The sequence below is a fragment of the Xiphias gladius genome, chromosome 20 (genome assembly GCF_016859285.1).
Source record: "Xiphias gladius isolate SHS-SW01 ecotype Sanya breed wild chromosome 20, ASM1685928v1, whole genome shotgun sequence".
Lineage (NCBI taxonomy): Eukaryota > Metazoa > Chordata > Actinopteri > Istiophoriformes > Xiphiidae > Xiphias > Xiphias gladius.
Window position 1 is genome coordinate 10,652,999 of NC_053419.1, and position 17,363 is coordinate 10,670,361.

The 17,363-nt window shown below is 40.9% G+C and overlaps 1 protein-coding gene across 1 annotated transcript in view; it reads left to right on the forward strand.

The window, feature by feature from the left end:
* Nucleotides 1-1,919: 1,919 nt before the first annotated feature.
* si:dkey-112m2.1 (transmembrane protein 132C) overlaps nucleotides 1,920-17,363 on the forward strand; it is a 140,218-nt gene continuing 124,774 nt past the window's right edge. The window contains exons 1-2 of the mRNA XM_040156506.1: nucleotides 1,920-1,978; nucleotides 2,146-2,337. Of these exons, the coding sequence (XP_040012440.1) occupies nucleotides 2,265-2,337 (73 nt within the window). The 5' untranslated portion in view covers nucleotides 1,920-1,978; nucleotides 2,146-2,264. The remainder of the gene's footprint in view (nucleotides 1,979-2,145; nucleotides 2,338-17,363) is intronic.

Below are 17,363 nucleotides of genomic sequence, written 5' to 3' on the forward strand. Positions count from 1 at the left end.
GAACAGAAAGGAGTGGCAATCCTTTGTTGCAATCCTTGACATCTGCTCCTGCCATAGGGCACTACTAGGTCCCCTTTATCAGAACCTTAAACAGCAAAGAGAGCGTTTTCACGCTTTCACACAACTCCATGGCTTTCAAAATAACATTTTAAACAATTTTGCTACAAACAACTTATCTTCAATATACATTTGAACATTTTAACGCAAATCATATAACAACAAAAACAATTTAAAGTAGACAATTTGCCTTGAGGCAAGATTTCAGGATAAAATAGGCTAATATTTAGTTGTTCTCTCCAGTCAAATGGCTAAACATGGCAATGATCGAATGTCCGACTTTCTGAGCCCATTCCACAGCTGTAGGATTGAAAATATTTGTTTATCGTGACTGCTGCTCATTTATGTACATCGGCATGTTCAGCCTACAGCTGTTCTGAGGAAGACTCAGATTCATGCAGCACTCTCTGATGTCTGCCTCACGAAGCTCACCGGGGCAGCTGCCTGCAGTCAGTGGTGCCCCATAGGGGGCACTGTTGGTTCTCATGAACCACCCATGGCACAACAGGTTGCACTACTCTCCCCCTGTCTTCACTGGCTGAAAACGAATGATCCACCCGGGCTATGCCAGTGGTCAAATGAAAATGTATCGTGTGCTGTTTTGTGTCATTTGTAACCAGTTTAGCCTGAGTTTAGAGCCATTTAATGGTGAAAATCTCCAAATCTAGAGGCGTGCCTTTTACTTCACTGGACATCACAAACCTCAGACTTGTGTTTTGTATATTGTGGACTGTACTGGGAGCTCCACATGCCAAGAATATCTTTTATGTGTAGTTAAAACAGGGTTAAATCAATCCTGCACAAATGCGTGCTGTTGGACTACGCCTGATAAAGATGCAAATCTTCAAGCTTTCATTTCCTCAGTTGTGATTATTGTCTACCTGCAGAATCCCCGTCTCATGCGTGTTATGCTCATTTTCACCACCCAAGCGGAAATATAATTAAACATATTCTTTCGTGAGGTGTTGAGCTCCTTTCTAATTCCTCGTCAACTTTCTTTTCCCAACTGTACTGGGACTTTTTTTTGGGGGGGGGGGAGCACACAATCCCCATGTGATGTGAGCCAGGAATTGGATGGCACAATACTTGCTGACGTGACGCTCGCAAACCCTCTAATTTGCCAATCCACCCTGGAGTGCGCGTCCCCCCCCTAGTTTCTGCACCAGCACTCTCCGGCCCACAGCCACAGGGTGCAGAGCTGCTCGGTGCAAACGGCTCGGGATCCACTTCCCCGCCGCCTCTGAGCTACCCAGCGCACGCGTCCGCGTCGCCTGGAAAGTTGGGGGACTATTCGGTAGATATTGCAGTCCTGCATAGGTCACTCGCCGCGTCCAGGTGCTCCCGGACTTGCTGTACGTCCATCACTCTGTGGGAGAGAGGAGGAAGGAAATAAGGTAGCTGCGCCTGTCATGAGACCTCTTTGGAAAAACACAAATTGTTGAGGACTTTTTTTTTTTTTTTTTTTTTTTTTTGCTTCCGTCGCCGATGAAAAATATCGCAGCCTGTTGAGAGGAGTCGGCCACATGCCCGTATTGGACGAGACCGCGGTGCCGTATCCTGTGCAATAAGAGAAATGGTAAGAAGCAAAGAAACAGCCCAACACTGCATCAGGTTCTTAGACTTATTCTTATTTCCACTTAAGGACGCTTTTGTAGCTTTTTTTTTTTTTTTTTTGTAGCCTCCTGAGTGATTGCAGCTGTTTATTTCGGAAGCCCGACAGAGGTGGTTAATAACCCCCCCTTTTGACACGCACATTTGATTAGTCAAATATGAAACAGCCCGGGTGCTGTAGGGCAGGGTGGGATCGGTGACGGGCGGCTTGTTCTCACACACACCCCGAGGCACCTGTCTTATCCTCAGAAATGAGGAGTTAAGCCAGCGTGTGCTGTGAGGAATCAGCGCAGCGACAAAGACGCATGATGTGAGAAGTTGATTCACTGTGTGCGCTTTCTAAATACACCAAGCTGGGAGTGAAAACGACAAATGGGGACTCCACTCCCCCCTGTTTGCCTTCCTTAGGATCCAAATCCACTGTAACTGTATTTGTGGGGGATGATACTGACCGTGTTTTCATGTCTGTGGTGGCAGGTGGTGTCGCGCGGAATACAACAGTTTTGTTTGAAATGGGGAACTGCTCGGAGAGGATGAATTGCGTGCAAAGTCGTGCGGCTTCCTGCTGAGGAGAGTTATCCAGCGGCTTCCCCCGGATGAGCACGAGTCCACGGCGAGACATGCGGCTGCTTCAGTGCGTGGGACTCACGGCGCTTCTGCTGTGCGCAGGTAGGACCCCCTGAGAAACCCCAGCTAATGTCAGTGAGCAGCTGAGGAAGAGTGATGGACATGAGAGGCAGTGGTCAAATAATAAGAGACGCGGCAAGGGCATCAACCTTCGTGGAGTGATTTCATCCAGTGTGGGACGTTTAATGAAATGCAAATTATTTCCTTCCAGCCGAGAGGAAATATATAATTTATGAGACATATAATTAGCTGTAAGCTGTTGTGGCAGAATACAAAATGGCTTGTAATCTTAACACGAATGAACTGTGACAGTCGCCTAGAGAGCGTGTGGGTTTCGGGGTGTCGTGGCAGCGCTGAAATGGGATGCGGTGTGTGAGCGTGGCACCGCAGAGCTCCAAGAATAGGTTGCAGACACAACCCGGAGAAAGAGAGAGACCGCATCTTTTCACCAAGTTTGTGCAGTTCCGCACTTGAGGAAAGGTGTGTGTGTGTGTGGGCGACTGTGCATTTGTCAGTGTGTGCTCTTGTGTGTGGTGATGCATGCATTTATAGGGAAATTCGATAATTTGGGAACATGGGTTTTTATTTCTGTAGATTTGTCCATCCATCCTTCCATTTGGTTATGATGACATGTCATTTCTGAATTTCATTGCTGAGATCTGTGGCTGCGGCAGCATGGCCAGACACTCCTTAAACACCGGTCCATCAGTAACAAGAGCAGTCAGATGGTCTGACACAGGTTGAAAACACACGCTCAGTTTAGCCACATTATCTGAAGCATTTATTTGCAGAGGTGGGCAGAGGAGCCAAAAACTGTACTCACGTGAAAGAACAGTTGTGAAGAGAGAGGTCAATGTTACAATTAATACCCAAAATTCTCTCAGATTCATCGGAGTTACTTTCTGGTTTAACTTTGACCTATTTCACTTACCAGAGCTGCATGAGCAAAACAGTTTTAAATCTGACTGCTGGCTGTTTTCGGTTGATTAACCTGTATTTTAACTTTCAAGTAAGTGGTTTTGGTTAAATGACTTGGTTTTAACCAACTATTTCTGATCGTTTGACTGCTCATGTTGTTTGGTCTAGTGGACTGTTTCTGGTGAATTCCAGTGATTTAGTAGCTGAGTTTAAAGGTTAATGTAATCATATGGTGGAAAAAAAAAACAAAAAAAAACAGAATCTTCCTTAAAATTTGTATTGGAAAACAATATTTTTCAGACATGTAAGCCTCTTCACCTGCAGAAAAGCCACTCCACAAATATACAGGTAGGCCAAAGGTTGGTCCATATCTCACTGGGTTTGTTCAGCCTGTTAATCTTTGCAGGTCGAAGTAGAGAGAAGGAGAAAAAAAAAAAAAAAAACAGATTCTAACCTGCCAGTCAACCCCCCTGGTGTGCAGAGTCTCAGAAGATATTATAACTCTCCAGCCATCTGATTTCTTTCACCGAGAGGTTCTAGGTTGTCTCTATGAGACACATGCACTGACAGGCAAATACTGTAGAGGATACCTACACACTCTCATACCATCAGACTGGCCATCAGGACATTTGGAAATACTCTAGAGAGCCCCAGCATGCTACAGGATGTGATACAGGCAGTTTTTTTAGACAAGGCAGATTGGAGGATTGTAATCTCTTAGTCAGTTAGAAAACATTTCAGAAGTGAAGTATTGCCTAGTTACCACTTTACAATAAGGCAAACTTCTAAAAATGACAGAATTTGTTATTAAAGACTTTATGACTTTATTAATACACCAACAAAAGGGATCTTTCGCTTAAATGTGGGCTCACAATGTGGCAACCCAAACTTAATTTTTATCAATGCATTATAGCAATCTTATTACTATTATGTAAGTATGATAACATAGAAGTTTTACTGCTGATTTGTGACGCATTAATAAATGATTTTAGCATTAATAAAGTCATCATGAATGGTCGGTGAAATGCCAAAAACACATATATCACTATAATTGTCTCATCTGCATACTGTATAGTTTTCATCACTTGTTGAAAAAAGTACCTGAATGCCTCGTATAAAGGGCACTGTGCTAAACAAGAGTCGGAGGATTCTCACCCGGAGTTTTCCTGCTCTTTTATAGGTGTGTAGGCCCATAGTGGATTGGGATGGAAAGTTGAAAAGTTACAAAACTGAATTTGATAATCGCTCTCCTGGTCTCTCTCTTTCTCTCTCTCTCTCTCACACACACACACACACACACACACACACACACACACACACACACACACACACACACACCTAAGCACGAAGAGAACCCTGACCAAAATCGCAGTAGCCAGTGGCATTCAGGCAAGGAGAATTTAAAAAAAAGCACTTGCAGTTTCAGGATGTCTGATCACCAATCTAAAGATCAGTGTTTAATCATTTAATCAGAGGGCTGCAGATAGCAGAAAATGCTAATGGAACCACTGGTCACGGCCAGACAAGAAATTTGATATCGGACGACTCTGCAAAACGGCGGATTTTGTTCAATGACAATATTTTTCACATTTTTGCTTTCCATAATATCTGCGCAAAGCAACTACAGTGTGGTTAAAGTAAGGGAAAGGTTTGTGTTATGGCAAATAAACTATGGTTAAGGCGCGGTTCACTAAAACACATGGTGAAGGTTAGGGAAATTAGGGTATTTTGCTAATGCACATGGCAAGTATTGTGCGCCAATGATTTCTATTAGGTGGTCATTTGGCCACAGGTTTGTATACCTGTAAGATCACTAGTCCAGAAAGGGTCCACATAGGCAAAACATGAATGCTATACTCCAGTGCGATAAACAATGGAGAGTTTATGTTTGAAGGGTGACTCTTGAATGAAAAAGAGTTAACGAGGCAAATTAAGAAGTTACGCATGAGCTCCCAGAGGGCTGAGATCAGCCCTGTTTACTGTAGCTCAGTAAACTTTGACGCTCTCCATCATTTATGTCTATCAGCTATCGTGATAGTGATGTTATAGCTTGTTGAGTGTGGTTGGCTCCTGAGTCAAAAGTTCATGGACATTCTTCAGCCTCCGTTTGTCCCGGTACTAAAAAACCCAGTACATCAATTGCTCCCATTTAGTTGCACTTATTGTCACCCTGATGAATTTCTTGACTCTTGGAGGTGATGCTTTTACAGTGCTTAAACCAGTATATAACATCCTCTGTTTCAAAAAGTTGTGTTTTTGTTACAACTTTTCCATTATTTTTAAAAACGCAAATAATGAAATCGTACTGAAGCAAACTGATTCCAACTTGGAGCAGGTCTGTTTCTCAAAAGGTCACCAAAAATATTTTTTTCAATTACCAGAGCTGTTAGAATCAGCATCTATACCCTTTGAGAGGCTGCAGTGGATTTAAACCTTCTGAAGTCACTCTGTGGACTGTTTTACCTCAGTTGCCACAGTGAGTGTTGAACACTCAACCGACGAAACGACCAAAAAACGTAAAACAGATTCTCCCATGCCAATGTTAGTTGAGAGGATGAGCCCAGGGTGACCCTGCAAACACATTAAGGCTGTGAAATCTAAACTGGCATCTACTTCCAGGAGAGCAGAGTCCCATGGGATAATACTTGTTGGCTCTGAGCATCTCCTGGTTTAATTCTGGGAGGTGGTTGGCAGGGCTGCGTGCTTCTGGGCAGCGATTCTGCTTAAAGAAACAGCAAAAGTCTATAGAATAAGCTGACTTTGTAGAAAACTCTCATATGAAAAATTTCTCTCCCCCTCTCTTGCTTTGTTTCTCACTTGTTTTCTCCTTAACTGGTTCAAAAGGCATTTTTATAAGCTATAATGTTCATTGCCATAAAACAAGCACTAGGGTACTTGTTACTGGAGGCCTCGACCAGGAAGCTAAAAATTGAGTCAGTCTCTTAAACATCGTGGGGCTTTCCCAGAGCAGAGCAAAGTGTATTTCCAGAATTTGCAGGGGCAAAGTAAAAAGTAAAAATAATAATTTGCCAATTCCACTGCAACAGTGTACTATCACTGAATGAAATGCTATGTTAGTAAGTGACGGATGAGGCCTGGTTTGCCCTGTGTCACTGTATTTTACACAAAGCTCCGGGGAGCAGCAGAAGGAAACGCTGCACCATGGAGACATATGTCATATTATGTGGGTCATAACACAGAGACACGAGTCATGTGTCTGACGCAAGGCAAAGGTAATGTGAAGTTATGTTGTGTAAAATCTGTGGTACAAACCCCCAAAATTTGTGTGCTACAAAAAGCTACCACGGCCTTGAATAAAGTAAATACAATTAGATTCAAATAAAAATTGCCAGCCTTCGTATGAAGAAAGCTTATACCGGCTGGTTTAATGAACCACTCAGTGGTTCTGCAGATTTGGGTGATCATTTTTTGTCCATGTGCCATTATGAACAACACCTTCCACATGACACGCAGTCATTTGATCCATTGTTGATGTAAATATATTAGTGATAAATATTTCAAATTGGTAGTGAAAAGAGAAGAAAATGTCGATGGCCTTTGAACCACCCACTGGACTACAATTTGGGAAATGGAAGATTTTTATTGAGGAAGACAATTCAAATATATGAAGAGGAGTCATGCACAACAGCCAAATCACAATATCGACTAACTCACGCAGCAGCTATTTTTTCAGAGTTTGAGATCATATTTTTCCAAGGTGAACAAGTCTACAGGACTTTTACGAAAGCACTTTGGTAAAGGTTAGGGAAAAATTGTGATTTCAGTTAAATGTTGAGGTAAAAATGTGCTGTCTTACTTGAATACCCTTCAGTTTTTTCAATATTGAAGCAGGACCATGATCTTCCCCTAACCTTAAACAAGTGCTGTGCGTCTGTCAACATCACCATTATGAACATTTTTCAACTTAGGGGTTCATCAACATTTTGACAGCATTTTATTATGTTGACAAAAACTTGATCCAGGAAAAATAATGTTTCTGTAAAAGAATATCTACTCCAAATTGGTAGAATTTAAAAGTAATTTCTAGGGGACATGGTTCTGTTGAAATGTCATCTTCCGTGTCAACTCTACAGAAGGATTGCGTAAAAATCCTTACCATGGCAACTGTGGTAGTACAGTGTTGCAGCCAGGTGAGAGAGAAAAAAACTCAGGATTTAATGCAATACAAGGAAGTTTTTCAGAGTTGTGTTTTGCAAACTCCTTAAATCTTTACTTAAGGAAAGAGCTTATGTGAAATGTTAATTGACAAGTGTCTTTTTGGCAAAGAACAATTTATAATTTCATTTTTAATTTTTTTAGTTAAGTGGATTTGTGGCAATTCTTCCCCCCCTGCTGAGACTCCATTTTTATTCACCTGGTGCACCTTATGTATTTTGGAAAAATGCTTTGAGCATCCAAAATTCAAATACAAGCAGGAACACAGCTCATGCATCGAAGGTTTTTCTCCTGTTTTTTTGTCAACTAATTTGACACAAACAGAACTGGGACCTTTGTTATGTTATGTGTGTGGTAAAGACAGAACATCCTGGAAGAGGTGGCTGTTTTGATCGGTAGAGAACATCACAACCAGCAACAGGCTTGGAGTGCTGTAACTGAAATGGATTTAGAGTATTTTCTTCAATTAGCCAATGCCATTAGCTTTGGAAGCTAAGTGATTGACAAGAACTGACTATAGTGTTGCACAGTGATTGCACTGTACAAGGATGGTCCAGCACTACTCTCTGTGTAGGGAATTCAAACTATTGTTAATGGTATGCCTTGTTTTTCCAAGCCAGGAAAGTGTGTCCAGTGTGATTGTTTAACCATTTATTTTTTCTTATAACAAATTTTATTGCAATTATTAATAATGATAACTAAAAATGCCAGGGAAACCCTGGGCTGCTCAACTCATATGAAAATACAGAGGCATATATCGAGTTAAACCTGAAAATTCAGACAGGCATGGGCTTTAGACAGCGTGACAAATGAAGGAATTTTACTCCTTAACTATTTCTTCAGTCAAAGGACATGGTCATTTGCTTTCCTAGAAATCCATAGCATGTAATCCACTAGGGAAAAAGAAATGCGAAAAGTGTCTTTCGTTTCCCACAGGTTTTGCTTTACTAATAGGATCAAAGACGGAAAGGATGAAAAGGAGAATAATCGATATATGACAACATTAAGATGAAACATTGCCCTGCTTTCCTTTTTCACTTTGAGTGTTTGGAGGATTGGGACTATAGCGCGCCTAACCATGGGTGGTGCAGGAAGATCCGTGCTGATGCACCCGACACACATAATCATACACAAACGCACGTGCACAGCATCACTAAAGCTTTTGTGACACATTGTAGATACACACTGTAAACACACGCGTGCACACACACACACACACACACACACACACACACACACACACACACACACACACAAAAACGCAGAGACTCATCTCCTTTGGCAAACAACTTCACAGCCATCCAACTGGGAAAGGATCGCGCTCTGCGGGAGACCTAGAGACAATTAGCATAACTAACAGAACACTCTGTGCACACCCAGAAAATCAGGGGGAAAAGAAAATGAACCTACGCAATCAGAGTAGAGAAAAAATGTTAACAGCATTTTTGTCACTTCCTGTATGAAAGATTGACAGGGAGAGATGACACATTTATCTCGCTTCACTACCTTTGGTCCCATAAGCCAGCTGAGGCACAGTACGTGTTCTCTCTTACAAGTCTTTCGCTTCAACCCCCTGCTGAGATGGCCTCGCACTGCAACACTTTACAGGAGAGTAGTGCAGAAGTTTTGCAATAAGTTGTCAGAGAAAAACAATAACCTTTTTCTCCTCTTGTGTTTCTGAAGAGAGTTGTGCCATTTTGTGTCAGTTTGTGTTTGCGAATGCTGCCGGTACGGAGGTAGAGATGATGACTTTGGTGATGGGTGAGTTATCTGCCGTTATCTTCCCCGGTCAGAGCAGGAAGCTATTGCTAGGAAAACAGTGGATAACAGTGGAAATGGTCCTGATGGGTGGCACTGTTGTGAAGTCTGTTGTGTCTGCTTCTGTTGCTCTCCACAGTATGCAACTTTTCTGAGTTGGTGTTTTCTCTCTGTCTGTCGGCCTCTATCTGTCTCGTAATTGCCTTGTTTATCTGAGGGTCTGACTCTGGTTAAGAGCTGATTGATTCACCGACTTGTTCATCAGATGCTAAGAGACAAGAAAATATCAAAAGCTATTATATCATAAGCTCAGCCTGGCACAACAACAGCAAAAAGCAAACAAACAAACAAACAAAAAAACCTCCTCGCTCGGAGAGGTGAATTTAAATTTCAAACTTGATAGACACTTCGGAATTGAAACCAGAGGGGAAACTATTCCGCACCTTCAGGAATGTGGTTCCCAAACCAAGACTCAATTCCCTTACCAATTTTCAGCAACACTGCCTCAAGAGAGGTAAACATTGCTGAGAGCTCCATCCAATAAAAAAATGTAATAGCAATAGGACTTCCATCTACCGAAACCTATATCTATATAGGTGTTAATTCTTTCATGCAGTAAGCCAAGTGAGGCTCAGAGCACTTCAGCCGTAGTGATAGATGGACTGGAATAGTCTCTGCACTTTTCGGATTTATTAATTGTGTGGTATTTGCTTCAGATTATTACAGAAATGTACAGTTCTGCATGTAACTTGTGATAGGTGATGCTAAATAAAGCACTGACAGTTCGTATTCTATATGCTAATTTGCTAACTATGCACAGTACGCAGTTGCTGCAGGACATTTTAATGGTATGTAACCTTGTGTAGGAGCAGGCTACAGGGTCGCAGTCAGCTTCATACAGTACCAAGTTTTTGTGGATTGCTTTTCAGTGGCTGTATGTATGTATAGGTTACTTGACCGGGTGATACATTGGCCAGGAGAATGAAACAAAGATATTGATCGATCTGTGGCCCTCAGGCCAGACCTGAGCACAAAATTGTGAGCAGCCTTAAAAAACTGCTATTGGTCAATTTCTAGTTAACATTTAGTGTGCTGATGGCCAGTTGGTAGGCCCTATTAGGACAGAAAATTGCAATCTGTGCAGTAGTGAAACAGATGTCACCGCGAAATGAGAAAAATCTGCTTTTGAGCTTTAGTGGCTGAGCATTTTATGTGTGTGTGGGGATTTGTGGATGCGTGTGTATTAGCAATGTGCACATACAAAGTGTCAGCTTTGCAATTGTGCCGTAGCCTGCCAAAAAACGAATCTGTAATCAAATTCACAATAATCAGAAATGTGGTTCCACACATATGGTCTTTCTTCATTGTCACCATCTCATTTTCTCCCCCTCTGATCCTCCTCATTTATTCGCTGCCTCTCGCTCTTCTCCCCAACTACCATACTCCCACTCACCTTCACATCTTCATCATCTTTCTTCTCGCCCTCTGATCTCCAACAAACTTTCTCTTTCCCTCTTCATTTACGGTTTTTTTAATCTCTTATTCTCACTTGCTCAAGTTTCTTCCATCACAGAACGAAGCTGAATAGATAAATAGAGAAATATCATTTTTATTTAAGATTTTTACAGCAAGGTTATTGCTTGCTATTTTTCCACCTAACAGTATAATATCTAGGGATATTAGAAACCAAAAAGCTAAAAATAGTTACCTTTGTCATCTGCTGATTTACTTTATTCCGATACGTTTGATATCAAATGGTACAAAGGAGTAACATGAGGGAATTTAAGGAATAGTTTGAAATACTGGGGAGAAGTCATTTAGCTTTCTTCCCCAGACTTAGGTGAGAAGATTGATACCACTCTCATGTCCGCACAATAAATTTGAAGCTACAGTCAACAGGCATTTAGCTTAGCTAGCAGTTTCCCCCTGCTTTCAGTCATTATGCTAAGCGAAGCTAACTGTCTGCTGGCTGTGGCTTCATATTTAGCATACAGGCATGAGAGTGGTATCAATCATCTCATCTAGCTTTCAGCAAGAAAGCACATACGCATTTTTACCTAATCGTTAAACCATTCCTTTAATTCTCATGATGGGACAAATAAGGAGTTGTGCTTACTAATGTACTTGTTATTTAAATACACGGGACCATGCTCTTTTTAACTACTGCCAGTGTGTCTTGTGTTTATTTTCCGGAATATAGTTTTACTGGGGTATAGGTTTGAATTAATAAACAGAATATCCCATGTAAATCTCTACAAGTGCAACACAGAAACTCAACCCTTTTCACTCCCTTAAAATCCGTCAGTTTAAATTTCCCTTTAACGTTCCTCCATCAACAACTCTTTGCCTGTTGCCACCAGTGACCTAGTGTTTATACTCTTTGCCCAGGTCTGTTATAATCTGTTTCAGCTATGCTGTAAATAGTTTCCCTCATTTTATCACACCACAGTGCAGTTTACTTGGCCTCTGCAGGCAGAATCTACTGACCTTTTGGTCATGCTTTATTTCTGTAATCCATGGTAAGATCTTTTATCCACATTTTCTCTTTGTCCCTTGCATGCACTGCTCGGTCTCCGTGAACTCATTACTTTCACTCTCCCATCATCCATGCCTTTTTCTTCTCTTTAGAATTTAATGGGTAACCAGACCAACCAACACGAATTCTCACCAGAAATCAATCTGAATAGAAGACGAATGGCCTATCCACTGCATGCTTTGCCTGGTTGCGCTGGCTCGAACAACATACAAAGTGAAGAGGGAAGAGCTTGTGGCGCTGATCTGTGATTTTGCAATTGCCTGCCCTATGCGCCTCCAGTGGAGGTCTACTGAGTTATACATAAAGACAACAAAATCTCTGCCTCCATTTTTGAAGCTTTTGCCTCATCTGGATTCTGTTCTAGCATTTGTCAACACACAGGAGATTTGAAGGATTTGGAAAACTGGTTGATCAGATTACCCTAAATATCTGATCACTTATAGGCCATTATGTGCATTTTCAGTGCTTTAATCTATGCTTAACACATGTCTGCACCCTGTCCAAGGCAATAAGAGTGATTTTATGATATCTCTTATTTAGTCATCCTGTCCCTGTTTCCTACGTGAGCAATATACTGTGCTGCTCAGAGCAAGCCCAGGGCCAGATCTGGGCCCAGTGCCTCAGTAATAGAGGATAAATCAGTTCTTAAAAGGTCCATACAGGGGGAAGCCAAAATGTATCCAAAGCCCAAGGATTTAACAGAGACATGAAATCCCCTTTGTTTTCCTTTGGGCATAAAGCTGAGTGAGTGAGCCTTGTGTGGTCTCCTGGTACCAGCCTTGGGTGCCAGCATTTTCCAGCAGGTAATTGGGCCTCTCTGAACCAGTATGTGTGTGTGTGTGTGTGTGTGTGTGTGTGTGTGTGTGTGTGTGTGTGTGTGTGTGTGTGTGTGTGTGTGTGTGTGTGTGTCTAATCTCCATGAATACAGTGAGGATACAGGCCCCTAACTTTTCAAAGTAGACGTGGAAGGATACATGCCACTTTTATTTAAGGTAACTGATGAGGTAGACAGCTGGACTAATGTGGTCCACTTACAGTATGTCTCAACACTCACAGCCTGAGGTGAGATTTCTATCAGCACTTTCATTTTCTTTAGCTTCTTATCCTTCTGGTTAGGTCCCCATGTGGGTTTGCTCAACGGGTTCCCAGGAGATTCAAAGACTGATATTGATTTTGACTTTAAATAATTTCATATAAAAATAGGTTGGGGATACATCATTGTCTCTACATAATCTCTATGGAGCTCTCCCATGCTTTTATAGAAAAGAATAAAAAAAATATGCCAAGCTCCGATTCACTTGAAAACTTGCCAACTCATGAAGTGCTCGTGTCATGAATTTTTTTGGGACCAAAAATAGTATCAGGAGCCAGAAATGTTGAGAAATCCTGCAACATACTCATGTCGAGTAAACAAGACCTAACAGTACAGTATTTTACATGTTTTTCCTTGTGATACAGTGCAATCTTTGCTCTATATCTCACATGCAGGGTGCAGGATCAGATAGCTTTTCCCTATGCAGTGACTGCCTATCCTACATAGTTATCCTCAACTGGAGATGTGTAGCCTTTTTTTTTTAACAATCTATTAGAAGAGACAGATATCACTGATTTAGTGTTAAACACATACAGTATAGAGCACACTGTAGAGGTTGTTAAAAGTTGCAGGATTGTTGAAAAGATATGAAGTAGGGCTGCAGTGATAGTTTCATAATTGATATATTATTTTTCTCAATGAACTGATTAATGTAGTCTTTAGGATATCAGAAAATGCTCATCATACGCTCCCAGAGCACAAGGTGATGATTCAGGTTGCTTGTTTTGTCCGACCAACAGACCAAGACACAAAAGCCTTTAATTTACAACGCTATAAAACAGAGAAAAGCAGCAATACGTAACATGTAAGAATTTGAAATCATCAGTCGTTATAATATGTCAACAACTATCGGTTGGACTGCCATGAGGTTTTGCACAGACATTCATGGTCCTCAAAGGATGAGTCTGGCGATTCCCTGACTTTTTTTGCAGCGCCTGCAGAAAGTCGAAATTTTCACTTATCTGGCAAAATATCTCAACATTTACTTAATTAATTGACACCACATTTTGTGCAGATATTCGTGGTTCCCACATGATGTATCCAAATGAATTTGGAGATTCCCTCAATGATGACATTAGTATTAAGCTCAAAGCACTGCTGTGCCTAACTACAGCCACTGGTATGGCTGTAAACCCGTAGTCTAAATTGATTAATTTATTGACTTATTAAACTGTTGGTTATAAATGTTCTGCCGATCGATTATTAATTGATTAATCACTTAATATTTCAGCACCAATAGAAAGGGCATTTTACAAAGCACTTTATGTATATGTATGTCATGAATTGCTGTTTAAATATCCTGGAGTACAGTGAAGAGCCAAAATCTATATGGAGAAAATTTCCTGCAATCCTGTTCAATTGGTGCAGTTGAGAAAGAAATTAAAGAGGGAAAAATGGATTTTAAGTAAAAAAAAAAAAAAGAACTGAAACCTAAAAGCATCAGTAGCAGATAATGAGAAAGTAAAAAGGAACAATTGGAATCAGCCTGACAAAAGCAAAATACAGATCACCTTTCATCATGCTGAGGAAATCTTCTCAAAAAAACTGAAGCCTGGAATTTTGAAGCTGTTACATCAAGCACTTTGCTTCTCTGTAGTCTACTTGTCTTTAAAACGTGTTTGCTCCGATCGATTTGTCTACAGTGTGCACTCCTACGCACTGTAAATATTTATCTAGCCATTCTTAGGTTGGATTTCCTCACAGGCTGGGATACACTTCCAGTCTGTAAAGCTAATTACTACCACTTCCATCCCAATGTCGTACAGGGCAAAAGTTCTTTCATATGTAGATTTGATTAAATTATTCCAGGGTGAGTTTATTGGATTAGATTTACATTTAGAGATGTTTTGTGCTCTGTTCCCCCTGAACCCTCTCACGACTGCTGCAATCACAGGATTCTGATGACCTGACATTTCCTGGTCAGCTTTTCACCGCTGCAGCACTGCACACTCACAGAGTCGTGTCTACTCATCAAAGCTAGGAAATGGCACCATGCTGCTTTTATATTCATGGTTCACTTTGCTATATTAAACACTCCCATGGTTTTGTAATTGGTCTGGCTGGTTAATTAAGTGGGTCAGAAAGCAGATCAAAGGCCTCTGGTAGATACAGGCAGTATTTTGGACAGTATCGCCAGTGTAGAGTCACGACACCAAATTTGTGTCAGTCAGTCGGGGCTTGGAGACCTCACTCATCCTTAGACTTAGAATTTTCATAGAGAGCTACAGTTATTGCATCACAATTTTTATTTTTTAAAGTTTGTTTTGCTTAAGGGTTTGAGCTGGACTGTGTATGGATAAATCTGCAGGATGACTGACTGTTTTAGGTTAGCTTGTTTAAAGAAAGCGGTGGATCTAATCATAACATAAAAAATTGGAGAGGTAGCTATCAATCATAAACCCCCGTTTCTCCTGCTGTCAAATTACCTCTGCAGCGTCATGCCACCCCCGACTGCAGTTTTATAGAAGAAGAACACTTTATCTTTCCAGCTGTCAGAGGAATGATCGGCTGGTCGATTATGATTTTAGTGTTGTGGTACTCCAATTCAGTTTCACCGTTCAAAATTAGGGATGAATAAACCGCTGCACACCCTGCAGTGCATACAGCATGCAAAACATGTAGGAAAAGGTGTGTGTATGAATATTAACATCATAGATTGTCACTGTATTTACATTTGCTCCCAGCTTTTCTTTCATAATGATTTTTTTTTTCATTTTTTCGCTAATGTGATATTACACAGGAGAATAATAGTGGTAGAATAAAAGGGAGGATTCAGGGCTTATCTTGCTCTGCAGGTGTGGTATTACCGGCTCCTCAATGGGCATCAGACTTGTGGTGTAAAGTATAAGATCCTGCCCTGCGCAGAGCATTCTGTACATAATCCCGGTGCACTTTCCCGGGGAGCTGGGACAAAGTGAAGGGCACACAGTCTATTGGCAGCATGACATTGACAAGCGGCCACTGGGAGGGGGGCACAAGTGTTTGTCATGTTTTTGTGTGGTTGTGATGCTGCTGTGGCTCAGAGCTAGCAGGGAGAAATATTCTTCAATCCAACGTAAAGGCGGTTTCTTTCTTCCCTTCAGTGTTAAGGAACACACACAAAAGAGGGGGGAAAAAAAAAACACAAAAATGATGAGCTGATAAAGTTAGAAGAGGAGAGAAGACTTAAATAGTCTAATTTTACTGTACTGAGAAATGGGTTCAATGTGGCTGAAACTAATATCCCACTAAATATAGTATTATCTTCAAACAAGCTCATTACATATTATTAGTGATATAATATATTTAAAAGGATCATCGTTCAAAGCACTCCAATCTACTTTCATCTATTTTCTGTATGTGTACGGTACTAATCTATTTTTTGGTACGCAGTGTTCGGCTCGGATAATCAAAAATAAGTCCCAAACTTGTGTTATGTACTCCTCTATGTTCACTCCACATTGCAGTAAAATAAGACAGTGGATCTGGACCACTGAATATTCAGTGAGTCTTTGTAGACTAATTATAATGTGTGTCTTCATAAACTTGGGGACCGTGTGTGGTGACTGAATAAGGCAGAGCAGAAAATAAATTGATTTCTTGCTTTGATGCAGCTATGTTGTGTGCACAAGATGAGGGGCTGCGTGAAATAAAGAGATCTTATTCTTTATTTTTTTTTATATGATAATTTTGGGCCAGAGTACATCGCATTGTGCCGAATCCCTGCCTCAGCAAAAGGATTGCAGGAAGTCTATTCTGGGCTGTGATGATATTAATGGAGAATTTTATTGGTGCAGGGTCATGTTTGTGGCGTTGCGGCATTGTAATGAAGAAGAATGTTGAGGAATGTTGAGGAGGAGGAACATTAAAATACCCCCGGGCAGGTTCTGCTCACTATTGAATGGGAAATAAGTCTATCATGGGGAAATCTTGGTCAAAACAAGTAATGATTAATGCAAGTTTGGGTGTGTTTGGACACGTTTGCTGATTGAGTATATGTGGCATGTGCGTACAAACACACAAACATCCCAATATATGCATTCAAATACACTTGTATGAACAAATGTGCTCAGTCTTAAATAGTTATTCAAGCAATCAGGCATCTAGCCCCCATTTATGCACTGACACACTCCCACATATACATAAAGGCCAGCTATAATAATAAGTGGCAAGAGGGTGTCCTTTGTGGGAAAAATGTGTCTGTGCACAATTTGCAAATTGTATCTCAAATTTGTATGTTAAATACTTTACTCGTTCACACTAGCTAAACTTTTATATTGAATGTGGAAGTTAATTTCTGCTCACCTATGAAACAATAAGATGGCCTAATGGACAAAGAGACGAGGGAACTGCTCACGTGTGTCCATCTACTGTCAACAAGCACAAACGGAAAGTTTAAATGGAACCCAAAACACTGAAACTGCCGCTTTTAGCAATTCTACATCAGTAAATCATTAGCACATTCATGTTGAAATATTAGTGTAATTAATTCAAACACGAGACCATTAGATCTCAGCCACCATTCACTTCTGATTTGCATTTTAAAATGTGAGTGAAATACACTGAAGAGGCCGGTTATGTTTTGTGCAGTAGCAGATAGTGGAACTA